We start from the raw sequence: 15939 nt of genomic DNA, 5'->3' as shown, positions 1-15939 counted from the left end.
GTCCAGGGTGATGCCTGAGGCCCTGATGAGTGCCCTGAAGGTTGAACAGTCTTCCTCTGACCTCGCCGAATCCAACCCTTCCCCTTCTTATCAAAACAGGGCAGACCCCACAGCCCCGTCTCCCACCCTAGGCTGGAGTTCCACCCTCTCTGGGGCCCCACAGCACTTCCTGTGTGTGAAGGCAGGGAGGCACTTCTAACTGAATCAGGGGCCCACTCACATCTGACTTGGGTGATTTTCCCGAGGGTGGGACTTGGGTTTGACTCAAACTGTGGAATTACAACATCTGCTCAGCATCACAGTGCCATAAATATTTGTTCGAGGGCGGCAGCGACGCATCCAAAGCTCATTAGTTAGGTTAAATAAGGAATGTTTGAGATCATAAGCCACACGTACCAGCCAACCTTTTCTGGATGTGTAGTCATGAGGAATTAAAGTCGTGAGGCAGAGAGAAAGGTGGGACGGAGGGTCCCAGGGGGTGTGGTGTTGGGGGAGGGGGTATAGACAGAGCCCCATCCAACACCAGGCTCCTGTTGGGATTCAGCCACTCCATTAAGTTCTGTTCAGCTAAACATGAATTATTTTCATAAAGGTTAAGTTTTTAAAAAGCTGGAAGGGACATTCTTCTGGTGAGGGCTTATACGTGTGTATGTGTGAGCTCAGTCATATCTGACTCTTTGGCAACCCCATGGACTGTAGCCTGCCAGGCTCCTCTGTCCATGGAACTTTCCAGGCAAGAATACTGGAGTGGGCTGCCATTTCCTTCTCCAGGGGATGGACCTGGGGTTGAACTCACATCTCCAGGATTGAACCCGCAACTCTTGCATTGCAAGTGGATTCTTTACCTCTGAGTCACCTGAGAAGCCCAAGGGCCTGTATAAGGTTCTGTTATAATCTGTTCTGAAGTCCCATCAATGTTTAACTATGTTTAAAACATTCACAAATGAGTATTTACTAGTGCCTGACACTATTGTGACCACCCTGCAATAAAATTAACTAGCCTAGTCCGTAAAAACAACCAGAGGCCAGCCCTCTTACATTCCCAAGTCATAGAAGAGGCACCGGAGGCCTGGAAAGGGTGAAACTGTCCGAGGTCACACAGCTGGGACAAGGGGTTCGAACCAGCCGGGTGGCCTCCTTTCTTGTCTGCTATGTAGGTTACACCAAAACTTACAAATGTAACACTGTTTTCACTTGGAGTTCTGTACATCTAATTTTTAAAAAAGGGTTTCATTGCTAGATATTGGGTTGACCAAAAAGTCTGTCCAGGTTTTTCTGTACCCTCCTATGGAAAACCCCAAGTGAATATTTTGGCCAACCCAGTAATTTTACAAACCACTGACCTAACCCAGACACCATTTTATAGATCAGGACGCTAGAACCTGGGGACAGGGGCTGAACGGCCGATTCAGGGCAATCCCCACCATGAGACCACACCACCTTCTGCTCCTAGGGGGCAGCTCTGCTGGGGAGCAGAGTAACAGCGTGGCCCAGGGGACCACGGTCTAATTCTGACCCCGTTGTTCAGTGTGACCTCCTCTCCCGAACCTGTTTTCTGTGGATCAGTGTTGTCACAGGACTTCCCCAGCCCAGGGAGGATGAGATGAGGTCATCTGCATTCACTCAGAAAACCAGGCAGCTCCGCCTACCCCGCTCTCCCCGACTGGACCATCCGTGAGGAGTCTGGGAGCCAAAGTTGAACTATGAACTCATTTCAGGGCCTCGCAAACCTCCAGATCAGAAGAGGGGTGGGGCTGACCTTTAACCTCATCTCACTGCCTGCAAAGAAACCTGGGAGCAAACACACAGCTCAGAGGGCCACTGCCCCCCCGAGCACCTCCCAACACGTGGGATCTCAGGCAGGCCTGACCACGCTGGAGGACAAAACAGGAAGGGTTGGCTGTACAAGGACACACCTGCCGATCACCATGCTGAGATGCGTCTTCAGAACGGAGGCAGCCGCTCCCTGAACCAACTCCTGACCACAGATGCATGTGTGAACAACTGCAGGTTTCCTGACCACACAACGAACTGGACCTGCTGCTCACTGGGTGGGGGCACGGCCCACTAGGGGGCAGGGGAGGTTGCCAGGGACTAGAGGGACCCAGGCGGACACGTCCTCCTGCCCAAGGGACCCGGACAGACAGGCACCCCCACCCAGGGCGCTAAGGTTTCTGAGGGACCCCAAGCTGCTCTAGCCGCTCCCCCCGCCCACATGGCTCAAGTTCCGATGATAATGCTATGGGATTATCATCATTCATCTCTGAACACAGGATATGGTTTCAAACAACACACTCCTGAACAAGGCGGCAGCTACTGAGTCACGAACAACCATGTATGAACCCTCTCGGCAGTGTTTTGAGTTTCTCAAATCATTGTAACCATGTGCACTTCACACCTAGTAAGGCCTGAGTGGACAGCTGGGTGGTGGGGTCCCTGGCCAAGTGGGGCTGGGGCTGCTTATTGAGACTTCTGCTCTTTGTAACTCAAACTGTACTTGTACGTAATTGAGTGCTGAGTAATGTAGACACCTGCTGACTCTCTAGCGTGTGCTTAAAAAAACGACTTAAAGGACAGCAAATTTCATCAAAGGCTTTTATTTCGGTTGCTTCAGGACCTTGACTGTCTGCTTTCTGGCTCTGAACACGGTCTAGCTTTTCTGAGCACTGGGAAGGGTTTGCAATCCAGATTCCATGATTTCCAACTCTCTGCGAACCCATGGACTGTAGCCCACCAGGGCCCTCTGTCCATGGGATACTCCAGGCAAGAGTACTGGAGTACCAAGTCATTTCATTCTCCAGGGAGTCTTCCTAGTCCAGGGATCAAACCCGCATCTACCCAGGGATGGTCCCTGTGGATTCAGGCAAGACCCTGAAAAACTCACCCTCTACCCACCAGACAGGAGAGCCTCGCGGCACGCAGGCTGTGACATGCAGAGCTCGGGGCTTCTGCCCACGTGGCCTCCATCTCAGAATCAGGCAGGGCCCCGGCCACGTGACAGAGCAGCTCTGCAGGCCCCTGGGCTCGGAGAACAGCTGTCAAGGCTTAGCAACGATCAAATAAATAAGAAAGGCTATCAAGTTTACACAGCAGCACTACTGGTTCCTCAAATAACAAACTCAAACGGAAGTAAGTGAGGGGCTGGGGGCGTGCGTGGAGGCGGTGCAGGAGGGACAACAAGTGTCTGTAAAGTGCTTTCCGGGCGCCGGAATCCTAGTCTGGCTGACACACCAGCTGCACGCGGACAGGTTGGGGCTACGGGTGGAGGCTGTGCATGCAATTTCCAACCACGCCAGGTGCTCAGGGTGGACAGAGCTACAGCGGTCAGCCAGTTTGCGGAAGTGTGAGCTGACTGCGAGCGACTGAGGGTCTCCGAAGCCCTGTGTTTGCACACGCACACACACACACACACAGATGAGTGTTGCGCCATCCAGCCTGGGGGGGGGGGGTGTGCACACGGGAGAGGTCCTGGCAGCCACGCGCAACTGCTGCTCCTGCAGGGGACGCGTCCTCAGGCCGCCGACAGGAAGGGGAAGAAGAAGAAGTCGAAGGCGAACTTGACGGCCCCGTGCGCGGTGCTCCGCCAGTCCTGTTCGACCTTCACGTGCCGCCGGGCGGGCGCCAGCTGCGCCATGCAATTGAGGCAGCTGATGGCCTTGAGCTCGAAGACAGGCCACTTGCTGCCCAGGCGGCCCTCCAGGACGGTGCTGAACTCGATGACGCTGCCCTGGCGCAGGTGAAGGAGCACGTCCTTGAACTCGCTGCTGGCCCGCAGCACGATGTCCTTGGTGACGTCGTCCTCCTCGGGCCCGCGCGTGCCGTTGGCGCTGCTGTAGGGCATGCCCACCGTGATCTCGAACTTGTAGCGGTCGAACCTCTTCATGTGGCACGGGTGCTTGGCCAGGAGCTTGAGGCGGCAGAGCTCCTCCTCGGCCGTGGAGACGTTGCCGGGGCTACAGGACGGGTAGGCCTCGCCGTAGAGGCAGCGCAGCCAGTCGCCCAGGAAGAGCGGCAGCATGTGGACGGCCGACTCGGCACTGTTGTCGATCTCGGTCACGCGCACGTACTTGAAGCGGCCGGTCCACGTGACCCGGTGGCCCTCCAGGTGGCTGCAAAGGATCTGGGTGCGGGCCATGTTGGTCTCCTTCCAGGCCCGCGGCCCGCACAGGAAGCCGTACTGCGGCCAGGTCAGCGTGGAGTTGTAGACCTTCATGCCCTCCGAGCGGTACAGGTAGAACCAGCAGAACAGCACGATGGCCGTGAGCCACACCAGGATGAGCTTGACCACGGAGCTCCGCGTCAGGGACCTGACCATCCCCACCACCGAGAAGTTGGCCTTGGTCCACCAGCGGGCCAGCAGGGGGACGCTGCAGAGCGCCAGGGTGACGGCGATCTTGGTGAGCTCCAGGGACACGAACCAGCGGGCCAGCTGCACCACGCCCATCAGTGCCAGGCCGAACACCAGGATGGGGAGAGCGAAGAGGAAGAGGAAGTAGCCCACGGAGGCCCGCACCAGCCCCAGGCCGGTGGACTCGAGCAGGAGGACCACCGACAGCTCGCACCACATGAAGCAGACCAGGTAAGGGACCAGGTAGCAGTAGGTGCCTTTGAAGTTCCTCAGCTGGGCCATGCGGAGGAACAGATAGAGCAGGTAGACGTACAACAGGCAGGGCACGCTCACGTTCAGCACGACCAAGTGGCCCACGGGCACCGTGAAGAAGGTCTGGCCCAGGAGCTTCAGGTAGCGCCAGTCGACGGGCACGGTGGGCAGCAGAGAGAGCAGGCCGGCCGCCACTTCGGTCAGCAGGGCTCTCCTGGTGTAGGGCTCGGCCGAGGTGCTCAGGCTCATGTAGCTGGTGACCGTGAAGAAGACCGACACGACGGCCAGCTCCGAGCAGGGCATGTAGTCCTTGCTGGCGATGGGGAAGGAGAAGATGACGAAGAAGACGGACAGCAGGAAGTGGACGTAGGGCTCCAGGTGGTTCCAGCCGAAGTTCCCCTCGGCCTGCTCCACGTCCAGGTTGGGCTCGAAGCGCAGGAGCAGGCTGGTGAGTGCGCGGAAGCTCTCCCAGGCCTTGCTGTCCTGGAAAACCTTGAGGGTGCAGATGACCATGGAGACGAAGGACAGGTAGAAGACGACCAGGGGCACAAAGAAGGCGAAGAAGTCGATGGTGAGGTTGCTGATGATGAAGAAGAAGACCAGGGCGTTGATGTGGTGGGTGGGCACGAGGGTGGACAGCCAGTGCACGCCCGCCCGGGACGCCAGGTCGATCAGGTACTCCTTGAGCTCCATGATGACGTGCAAGGGGTACTTGACCACCTGGGAGAGGGGTGGAGACGAAGGAGGGGCGTTAGAACCCGGACCACTCTGTGCCGTGTCACTGCTCCCCGTTAGCCCTTCTGTTCTCCCCGAAACCAAGGCCTGACCCTGGGCCAAGTGAACACACCCAATGTTTCAACCCATGGCTGGTCCCTCGGTCTGCAAAGTCCTTCCACCTGTAGCTCTCTCTTCAGGTGGTGATGCTCCACGTGGTCCCTACAAACCTGCCCTCGATTCTACCCAGTCCTGCAGGGTCTGCCCTCTACCTGCTGCCCATCCCTGACCCCTGACTGTCCACAAAGGTCTCCAGGCTCATGAGTGCCGGTCTTCCCTCCAAGATCTTGGGTGCCTCAAGGTGCCCTCCTGGCCCCCTCTTCTGTCCCCATGGGGCCTCACACTTGCAAAGACAACAGAGGACCAGGCTACTTGCATCTCAGCCACCCCTGTGATGAGGACTTCACCTCCCGAGCCTCTGCCTCTGGTGGATCAGGGCAGGGGTGGGGGGTGATCCACCAAGGGGGGAAGTGCTGCTTTACCAGCCTACCCTGGGCCCTGCCCATCCCAGGAGCGGGGACTCCAGAAAGGAGAGTTTGTACCACGTGAATGGAAATGATTCAGCTGTAACAGGGCTGATGCGACATTTTCACTGCAGCAGGAGCCCCGACACCCGCCGCCTGCACCACCCACCCCTGCATACCCGTGTGCTCAGAACACACACACAGCCCCCAGGGGAGCCCTGCTCCCTGCCTTGAGTCCCACCCACCGCCCCCCCACAGACTGTACACAGAGCAAAGGGCAGCGGAAACCCTCGTCCTTTCCCATAAGAGAAGAGGAATGAGGGGCTGGCAGGGAGGTGAGGGGAGGACCAGCTTCGGGCAGGAGGCAGGGACAATCCTGCCACCCAGGGTGGCCCCCACACCTGCCTGGTCCTCTATACAGAATCCCTGAGGCTCTCAGCTCCACCAGGGCCCTGGGGAGGAGATGGGAGAGAAGCTGAGGGAGCTGAGAAGAGAACGTGTCCATGACTGTGCTAGGGCTCACGCAAGGTCAGGGGCATGGACCACACTGAAGAGGGGCGGTCCTTGTGAGGAACACCCACGTGGGGGCAGGAAAGCCCAGCTGAGCCCACAGCCCATTTGAGGGGCAATGTGACAGAAGCCCGGTCAGTAACAGGGTGAGGTGGGCGGCACCGCCTCCATCTATGTCCTGGGGACACGCTCCTTCTGCCCCGTGAACACAAGGGCAGAGGAGGAGCTGGGATCCTGGGTGAGCACAACTGAGTGGCAACATGGGTGTGGCCGTCATCTGCCCAAGAGGCTGGGGTGTCAACACTGGATGACCAGGACAGCCAGGAGGAGCTGGCAGAGTGAGTTTTCCAGATAAGAGGGACCTGGGCTTACAGGGGAAACAGGAGTGTTTAACAACATGTGTGTGTGCACTTCTATAGACACCCACATGAGGGAGTGCATGCATGCTCAGCTGTGTCTGACTGTGCAAACCCATGGACTATAGCCCGCCAGGCTCCTCTGTCCATGGGATTCTCTAGGCAAGAACACTGGATGGGGTTGCTCCAGGGGATCTTCCTGACCCAGGGATCGAATCAGTATCTCTCGAGTCTCTTGCATTGGCAGACGGGTTCTTTTACAACTGAGCCACCTGGGAAACCCCACTTGTATATGTTCAAAGAGCTGCATTCCTCCTCATTTAACTGACAGTCCACTTACCCTCTGTTTCAGAACAAGCAAGAAAATGATGAAACCAACAAACCAGCTCAGGGCTCCCCCAGCTCACTGGAACCAGCTTCCCCAGGAGGAGACCCAGTGCTCACCCTGTCTGGAGGGGGTACCAAGGAACTTTGGATACCATAAAGTCAGCCTTGGTGGGGACTTCTGACACTTGTTGTTGGTCAGTTGCTAAGTCAGGTTCCCCCTGACTTTTAAGATGCCAGAGACCCCCTGGACTGCAGCACACCAGCAGCACACCAGGTTCCCCTGACCTCCACTATCTCCTGGAATTTGCTCAAATTCATGTCCATTGATTCAGTGATGCCATCCAACCGTCTTGTCCTCTGTCATCCCGTTCTCCTTTTGCCCTCAGTCTTTCCGAGCATCAAGGTCTTTTCCAATGAGTCAGCTCTTCCCATTAGGCAGTCAAAGTATTAGAGCTTCAGCAACAGTCCTTCCTATGAATATTCAGGGTTGATTTCCTATAGGATTGACTGGTTTGATCTCCTTGCAGTCCAAGGGGCTCTCAAGAGTCTTCTCCAACACCACAATTCTAAAGCATCAATTCTTCACCTCTCAGCCTTCTTTATGATCCAACTCTCACACCCACACATGTCTACTGGAAAAACCATAGATTTGACTATCCAGACCTTTGTCAGCAAAGTGATGTCTCTGCTTTTTAATACGCTGTCAAGGATTGTCATAGCTTTCTTTCCAAGGAGCAAGTGTCTTTTAATTTCATGGCTGCAGTCACCATCCGCAGTGATTTTGGAGCCCAAGAAATAAAACCTGTCACTCCTTCCAATTTTTCCCCTTCTATTTGCCACGAAGTGATGGGACCGAGTGCCATGATCCCATGTTTTTTAAATGTTGAGTTTCAAGCCAGCTTTTTAATTCTCGTCTTCCACCTTCATCAAGAGGCTCTTTAGTTTATTTTCACTTTCTGCCATTAGAGTGGTATCACCCACACATCTGACACTTGCCAGACAGCAAGCCAAAAAGAACCTGCTCCAGCTCTCCAGGAGGAGCGCCTTCGGCCAAAAACCAGACACACCAGCTAAAACATTAGCAATGCAAAGAGCCTGTGCATGCGTCAGCCGCTGTCTGCTCGGCTAATCCCTGTGGACGGGGCCTCACTAACCAGACAGACGAGAGGCACCCAGAGCTCCTGTTCTCATCTCTGTTCTCTCTCTGCACAGTGCTGAGCAGCTTTGGGGGAGCTGGCCTGGAGGCACCCCAGTTAGCTGGCACCTTAAAATTAACCTGAAACTCTTCCTAAAGCTCAAAACCATTCACATTATTGGTGGGTTTTTTTTTTTTTTTTGCCATTGAGACCACACAATCACATGGTTGAGAGAACATCTGAAAGACAACGAAGCTTCTAGAACCTGAAGTCCAACAGTGCTGACCTCTGCCGACAGAGTGAGCCCCGTGGCCGCCGTGACCAGAGCTCTCCTTTTAAGGTCCCCATTCTGTCCCCTGTCACTTCTACCCAAGCCTTACTACTTAGGGCCCCACCAATTTGTGAGACTAGAAATCTTTTCGGTAGAGGCAGTCCAAGCAAATTAAAGTGAACTCTACTTCGAGCAGGAAAGAAGTTTTTAAAAAGCGAGCAGGGAGTCGTTCATGACAGGACAGGAGAGGGCACCCTGACCAGGGGCTGCGGTTACCAGCAGGGGTCACCCCAGACACGCTTGGCTGACGTGAGAGACCGAAGAGAACTGCCTGGTACCGACCTGGGCAGCCAACCAAGGAGGCCAGAGCTCGCTCAGAGGGTCCAGGCTGGTTCACTGAGACCCTGCAGGGACCTGAGCCAACGTCCACGTGCTGGACTTTCAATAATGTGACGCAAACACTATTATGATTTTAAGACATTTCTGAATCCATCTTTAAGAAGGTTTCATCTGTCACAAAGGCTGGAGAAGCCTGGAGCCTGGAACGTCTCTGGGGGTCACGTTGGCTTGCAGAGGGGTATCTGGCACTTTCCAGTGGGGGTGCCGGGCCCTCCCCAGGCACGTGCCCCTTCTCTGTTCCCGGAGGGTGGTTAATAAAGGCTGGGACAGCTTTGAGTTCCAGGAGATTCATTCTGCTCTGATTCATTCTCTCTTTTCCAAAATACTTTTTTTTTTTTGGCTGAGATGTGTCTTTTGTTTCTGCCTGGGCTTTTTTCTCTAGTTGCAGGCATCAGGGGCTACTCTTCATTGCAGTTCGTGGGCTTCTCATTGCAGTGGCCTCTCTTGTTGTGAAACACAGGCTTCTAAGTGAACGAGCTTCAGTAGTTCCACTTGCGGGTTAAGTTGCTCCACAGCACGTGGGATCTTCCCGGATCAGAGACTGAACCTGTGTCCTCTGCATTGGCAGGCAGATTCTTTACCACTGAGCCACGAGGAAGCCCTCAAAAATACTTTTAATGAGATAAATTGTGAAGCAATCGAAGGGCTCTAACGACTATTGCAAAAAATGTAAAAACAAAACAAATAGCCTTATTTCTTGTCAGGATACTTTAAATCTCTTTTTCACAAAAAGGAGTTTCAGACATCTTACAGCACTGAGCTTGTCACCTGTACAGAACGTGACATAACTTGCTGTCCAAAATGATATGTTTTCGAAAGCAGGTATTATTAGTAATTATGCCAGGACAACGCAAACTAGGATGTCCAGGCCGAGACCGCCTGGCCCACGGGTCTTCCCTCAAGCACCCGTTCACCTTTGACCCTCACTGGCATTTGGGGGGCACCTCCTCTTTAGCCAAGAACCATGGCAAATGCTCCACCTTTCCTCTCATGTTAGTAAGAAATCTAATGGCATTTGGAACACACTTAGCCCAGGCCTGCCCCCGGGTGGGCCCTCAATAAGAGCAGTGACTTCCTGGTTGAGTTCCTAGGCCGTCCTGACCCCGTGCCTCAGAACCTTCACCCCGACACCCTACCTGCCCTCAGGGGCTCTAAGGATGCTCGCTGGTCCGAGTGTGGCCTTCACACCCAACCTCTGGGCTGCAGCTTCTCTAAGGAACTTGCTCCCGAGGCGGCCTCCCCACCCACGAGGGCGGCTTTCGGAGCCTCCATATTCAGCCCCTAGCACAGGGCTTATGCTGAGAATGTGTCTGGGATGGGGACACACCAGCACACTTCCCATCACCGGCCCCAACCCCGCTCACACACCCGCAGCCCACTCCAACCGCACTGTGGGCAGGTCACACATGGGCCCAGGAGCTAGGGAAGCACAGAACCCTACAGACTTTTGGGGGACCAATGCCAGGGGCTCTGTGATGCTTTGTCTGCTCAGAGGACCCCTGTGCTGGCCGGGTCCCCTTGGCTACTCATGGGGATGGACCTGTCTGGGGCCAGGTGGCCAGACTTCTAAAAATCCTAGTGCTCTCAGCAAAGGGAAATACAAATGACTAATTCAACCCCCTGAGCTGAACTTGGGGGAACCAGTGAAGGGGGGGCGTGGTCACACTTCACCAAGGCTTATATCTGCCCCCTTAGTCACAAACCACTGGCCAGGAAAACAAAAGCTGTGACTCCAGGGGCACGAGCGGCCACTCCTGGCTGTCGGCACAGATCTGGACGTGCCATGCTCGTCCTTTGTCATCACAGCTGCTCGCTGGCGGGAGGCGAGCAAACACGAGCTCCCTCCCACCCCCACCCACCTTCAGGTCACCCTCGGTCACCTCCCCTGCCACCCTCTCAACACCTGCTCGCTCCCAGAACCCCTGCAGATCCGGATAAACAGGCACCACCGCAGGGCCCTCCTGAACACAAGACCGCACTTTGCTTTTGGGGGGAGGCACCTTCGAGGAACCGACCTCCCCTCTGGGCCATAAACGGACAATCTTTCCAAAGGATGGAGTCTAGGTGAAAGCGGTCTCCAGGGTACGGCACCCTGCTCCCCACACGGCGTTTTGCAGGGAAAAATGCGAAGGTGACCGTGCACGTCTAGCAACCACTGGGCCCACCTGACCCCAACAGGACCCCTGGCTCCAGATTTTGGGCATGTGTGGGAGGCTTCCTTTCACAAGGACACATCCTTATGCAGTTACGTGGATGACCTGGGGGCAAAGGCCACCCCAGGACAAGCGACACAGCCCGTGAAGTTCCCTGCTGGGCGAGGTCTCCCACCTACAGCTCCCCGGGGGGCACCCGGGCGGGCAGGTGGCCCAGGTCGAGGACTCACCTTCAGGCGCAGGGGTAAGTCCTCGGGACTCTTGCCCGCCACCTCGTCATCATCGTCATCCTGCAGGAACAGGTCGGCGGGGATGATGCCCTTGGCGTACTTCTTGGTGATCTCCACAAAGTCGTCCAGGGCTATGTAGCTCTTGGCTGAAGCACAGGAGAGGATGCACGTGGGGTTGGCGAGACCGCGAGCACCGCCACCCCGTGGAGATGGGTATGCGGCGGGCAGCAGCTGTGCCAGGGTCAGGCTGGAGTCGGGTGACCCCTCTCGGGCCCGGATGATGAGAGGAGAGAGAGGCAGGCAGGCCTGCCAAGGCCTTCTTGCCTTGGGGACCCTGCCGTCCCTCCCCTGAAGCGTCCCTCTCCCCAACCCTCACCCTTCAAGCCCTGGGGGTCTGCCTGAACCAGGTTCCGTGCAGACCCTTCTTCAGAACATTTTCCACCCGTGTTGCTCTGACCCCCTTACCCCTTCGGCCCTGACCCGTGCAGCCCAGCCACCTACTAGCCCCTCCAGCCAACACACATCCTCCAAGGGCCTACTATGTGCCAGGCATGTGCTCAAACTTTCATTACCCCCCACCCCCAAGTTCAGCCTGACATCCCCACCTCCTCACAGCCCATGCTGGGGGCAGCCCCCACTCCCAGCTGGGTGCCCCCAGGGCCTTTGCCAATGAGGTTCGCTCACTCAGCCTGGAGCATCCACCTCCTTGCCCTTCGCAGGCTACCCACCTCCCCACCCTCATCCATTACAGCCCCCACCTTCTTTCTCCATCAGGGACAGTTATACTGCTCTCTTGTCCCTCCAGTGTATATGCTCCCAGTGGGTGGGGTCCAAATCCCAGAGCCCAGGACACCGACACCCAACCAACAGCCCCAATGGGGCTGGACGGAAGATCCATCAGCCTCTGAGACCCTAGGGGCCAGAGACATGATGCCCAGGGTGGTGGGGGCGACAGAATGGCCAAAGGTGTGGCTAGCACAGGACTGGCGGCCGTACTCACATTCGCTGCTGACCAAGCGCTCCAGCACCCGTCTCTGCTTCTGCAGGGACTTGGGGATGGGCCCAGGTTGCACCCCACCATCTGCAGGGACAGAGCGAGTGAAAGTCAAGGCCGGCTGACTGCCCCATCCCCTGCAGTGAGTGAGTGAAAGTCACTCAGTTGTGTCCGACTTTTTGTGACCCCACAGACTATACACTTCGTGGAATTCTCCAGGCCAAAATACTGGAGTGGGTAGCCTTTCCCTTCTCCAGGGAATCTTTCCAACCCAAGGATCGAACCCAGGTCTCCCACAGGTAATCCCCAGGTAGAGGATTCTTTACCAGCTGAGCCACAAGGGAAGCCCAAGAATACTGGAGTGGGTAGCCTATCCCTTCTCCAGCGGATCTTCCCAACCCAGGAATTGAACCGGGGTCTCCTGCATTGTAGGCGGATTCTTTCCCAACTGAGCTAGGAGGGAAGCCCCATCCCCTGCAAACTCCTAGAAACTCGTCAGTGTCCTCCATGCAGCCCTGGAGGGCTGTGCAAGGGCCAGCCCTTGGAGCCACCACTGCTCAACCTCCATCACAAGGTGACTCGGGCCCCGCTGGGCACACCCCAAGCCCTGGACTCAGCACACTCTCTGATCAGTGCAGCCTGCCCCCGGACACTTTTGCTGGCATTGTCTCTTGGTGTGATCTTCCCCTGGAAGAGACCAAGCTCCCCAGGGCCACTGGGCAGGCCTTCCTGTGTCCCCGGCCCTGGTGCAGAAGTCAGTTCAGTGGGTGAACACCGAGCCAGGACTGAAGTATTGACACACTCCCCCGCCAACACCCACACCCAGCAGGCGTTCACTGGGCTCTCCCCATGACAGGCTCCAGGCGGCCTTTGCAGGGTCGGGTCAGGTAGGGGCTGGACCACAGGGCGAGACAACACGAGTGGAGGGGGGCGCTGTGACCGAGAGGGGCCACAGCAGCCCAGGTGAGCCCAGATGGGGGTGAGGGGGCAGCAGGAATGGGGCGGGGCCGTGGCCCTGCAGGGTCACTGGGGCTCCATGAGGGGCGGCATGCCTCTTGGGGGTCCTGCCACTGGAGTCCCAGGCCTCACGGCTGCCTCTGTCAGTCCCCAGAGGATCAGAGATCAGACAAGAGTCCTGCCTGGAGAAGGGGCAGAGGTGCCCGCCCACCCATCTTCTCTGATGTGTCGGCAGGTGGCCCCAGCCCCAGCCCCACCAGCCAGCATCTCCCCCTCGGGGCAGGAGCCAGCTGGGTGGAGCCCTGGGCAGGTGCTTCTCAAGGTTATGAAGAGACAAAAGTCAGCCCCGACCCCGGAAATGGAGAGACCACATCCAGTCAGGGATGCCCATTCTCCTGGCCATCTGTCCTTCCGGCTGCCCGTGCCCTGCTCGGAAATCCGGGTTAGGAGGTGGGGGCACCAACGAGGCTGGCGATGGGGCCAGCCCTGGAGAGGCTCTCGGGGATTCGGGGATCCAGGTCGCTGCCCGCACCTCTCACTCCCCCACTCCCTGCCCCCTTTGGGAGGAGGAGGACACCCTGGAAACGCCAAGCCCTGCAGCTCTGCCCGTGGGCAGCAGGTGAGAACCCTAGGGATGGAGTGAGTCACAGAACCAGAGCTGGAGGGGGGCTCCAGGAACAGGACACCCAGGAAGGACGCCCCAGAGCCTTTCAGGACACCTGCAAGGGCCCCACGAGAAGCTCCCTGGAGCCCCAGGATCACGGCACCGAAGCCCAGGAGGCCCCACGGGCAGACCGCGTACCGTGCTCGTTGACCTGCCCCACGTTCTCCAGCAGCTCCGCCACGGCCACCTGCTTCTTCTTCTTGGGGTTGAGCTTCCAGTACATGACGAGGGCCGCCTTGCGCACGGCCCGCTCCAGGTCAGTCTCAGAGGAGAGCTGCCTCACCTCCTGCTCGTTCTCAGAGGTGATGCCTGAGAGAGGGAGGCGTCAGAGGCCTGGGGCCGCCCGCCCGCCCAGAAGCTGGCAGGGATGCCCTAGCCCCAGCCAGTCCCGGCCAGCCCCGCCTGAAGGGGCTTGAGAAGCGATTCCCGTGAGTAACTTTGCAGGCATCTTCGTCACCACAGTGGAAACGAATGTCCGGCCAGAAGGGTGTCTGGCCTGAGTCCCCAAGGGTGGGAGGCTTGGCCCAGCCTTTCAGTAGATGCTCACCGAGTGGACACAGAGGGCTGGCGCTGGGCAAGGCCTCCCCACCTTCCTGGCTCACTCCAGCCTCCCAGCTGGAGGACCCTTCACAAGGACCCCTCTGGTGGGGTGCTGCTCTTCCCATCTCATAGATGGAGAAACTGAGGCATCCAGGGGCGGTGGCCTGGACTTGGTGCCAAGGCCACAGAGTCAGAGAGATGGAGCTGCTCTCAAACCCCAGTCAGTCTCACTGCAGTGAGCGGCCAGGCTGCAAGACGGCCAGGGCAGCCGGGAGCAGTGTCTCCTCATAGACGGCCCTTTCCCAAGAGGCAAGGCTTGCCCACGGAAAGACGGGGAGCAGGTTTCATGGGCTGTTTAGCGGCTGCCTTTCCCCTTGCACGAGGACTGCCAGGGACATCAGCCTGGCCCCCACCCCACCCCAGGGGACAGTGAGACTGGGGGCGGAGGACTGATATTTTTTTTCTTCTTTGGAGCATCTCCCTAACCTTTCACCGGAGCCCACGTTTCTTGTATGATCAGGAGGCATTCAGTGTGAGAAGGTGGAGGGTGTGGGCCACAACAGGCCCCCTCCCTCACACGCCGGCCAGTCCTCAGATCTGCCCTGGCCCCCTCAGGGCCTCTGGGAAGACACCTGGCTCCAACAGTGAACTCTGGGGGCCACACTGACTCAATTGGCCAGTGCAAGACCATCCCACCTACCCTGGAGCAAGGGAGGCTGGCTTGGTAAGAAATTCTGGCCAGCAGAACATGACCATTCTAAGTCATTAAAGACATCAGCCTAATGTCCAGAGAAAGGATATTCTATACAATAATAAATAATGTTAATAAATATTATTTCTATATATATCTCATATATATACATACATAATAAATATATATGTACATAAAAATAATGAATAGAAATTTTGTTTTATATATATCTGGATGATAACCTTAATGTTTAAAAAAAAAATTCCAATACAAAACCAGAAGGAAAAACAGTAAACTACGGAGCACTTCTCTCTGGATTTCAAGATAATTTTTAAAGATAATTTCTATCTTTATGTTTTCTATATAGTTCAAGTTTTCTATAACAACCGTAAACACTTCTGCAATCTGAGCGGGATAAAAAAAAGGCCTCCTTTATGACACACACACTTTTACCTTTCTTCTGAGGTTTGAACCTTCTGGAAGTACTTTTCCCTGAAACCAGGAATGAACCACTTCCCTTGGGCAGGATAACACAGTAAGTGTCCACAAGTGGCCAGGCTACACATCACTGCCCCCCAACCCCCACGCCCATCCTGGCAGCGAGTGCTAGCCTGGGCGGCCCCTTCACTGGCCCCCAGTTCCCAGCTGCTCCGCTCAGACTAGATGGAAAGTCAGTTCAGAAAGGGCCACTCCAACCTCAGTCCTGTCATGCCCTCCAACTTGGCTCCACGGTCTACTCCTCAATTTGGATGAGGACCCAGATGGTATATCTCCTTGTAGACCCCACCACAAGTTAAAGAGGATGAAAATGGCTTTGTTCCTACATATCCCATGTTATACTCCATCATCTACACGGCAAAGCCACGAGTGCAA

General features: G+C 56.4%; 1 protein-coding gene across 1 annotated transcript in view; it reads right to left on the bottom strand.

The window, feature by feature from the left end:
- Window positions 1-2581: 2581 nt before the first annotated feature.
- Window positions 2582-15939, bottom strand: part of WFS1 (wolframin ER transmembrane glycoprotein) — a 31375-nt gene continuing 18017 nt past the window's right edge. Inside the window, exons 5-8 of the mRNA XM_020911595.2 lie at window positions 13974-14144; window positions 12221-12301; window positions 11221-11366; window positions 2582-5320 (exon numbers count right to left, since the gene is read on the bottom strand). Of these exons, the coding sequence (XP_020767254.2) occupies window positions 3512-5320; window positions 11221-11366; window positions 12221-12301; window positions 13974-14144 (2207 nt within the window). The 3' untranslated portion in view covers window positions 2582-3511. The remainder of the gene's footprint in view (window positions 5321-11220; window positions 11367-12220; window positions 12302-13973; window positions 14145-15939) is intronic.

This window comes from Odocoileus virginianus, chromosome 29, assembly GCF_023699985.2.
Source record: "Odocoileus virginianus isolate 20LAN1187 ecotype Illinois chromosome 29, Ovbor_1.2, whole genome shotgun sequence".
NCBI lineage: Eukaryota > Metazoa > Chordata > Mammalia > Artiodactyla > Cervidae > Odocoileus > Odocoileus virginianus.
The sequence above is the reverse complement of the archived record's forward strand: the minus strand, read 5'-3'. Positions and strand labels throughout refer to the sequence as shown.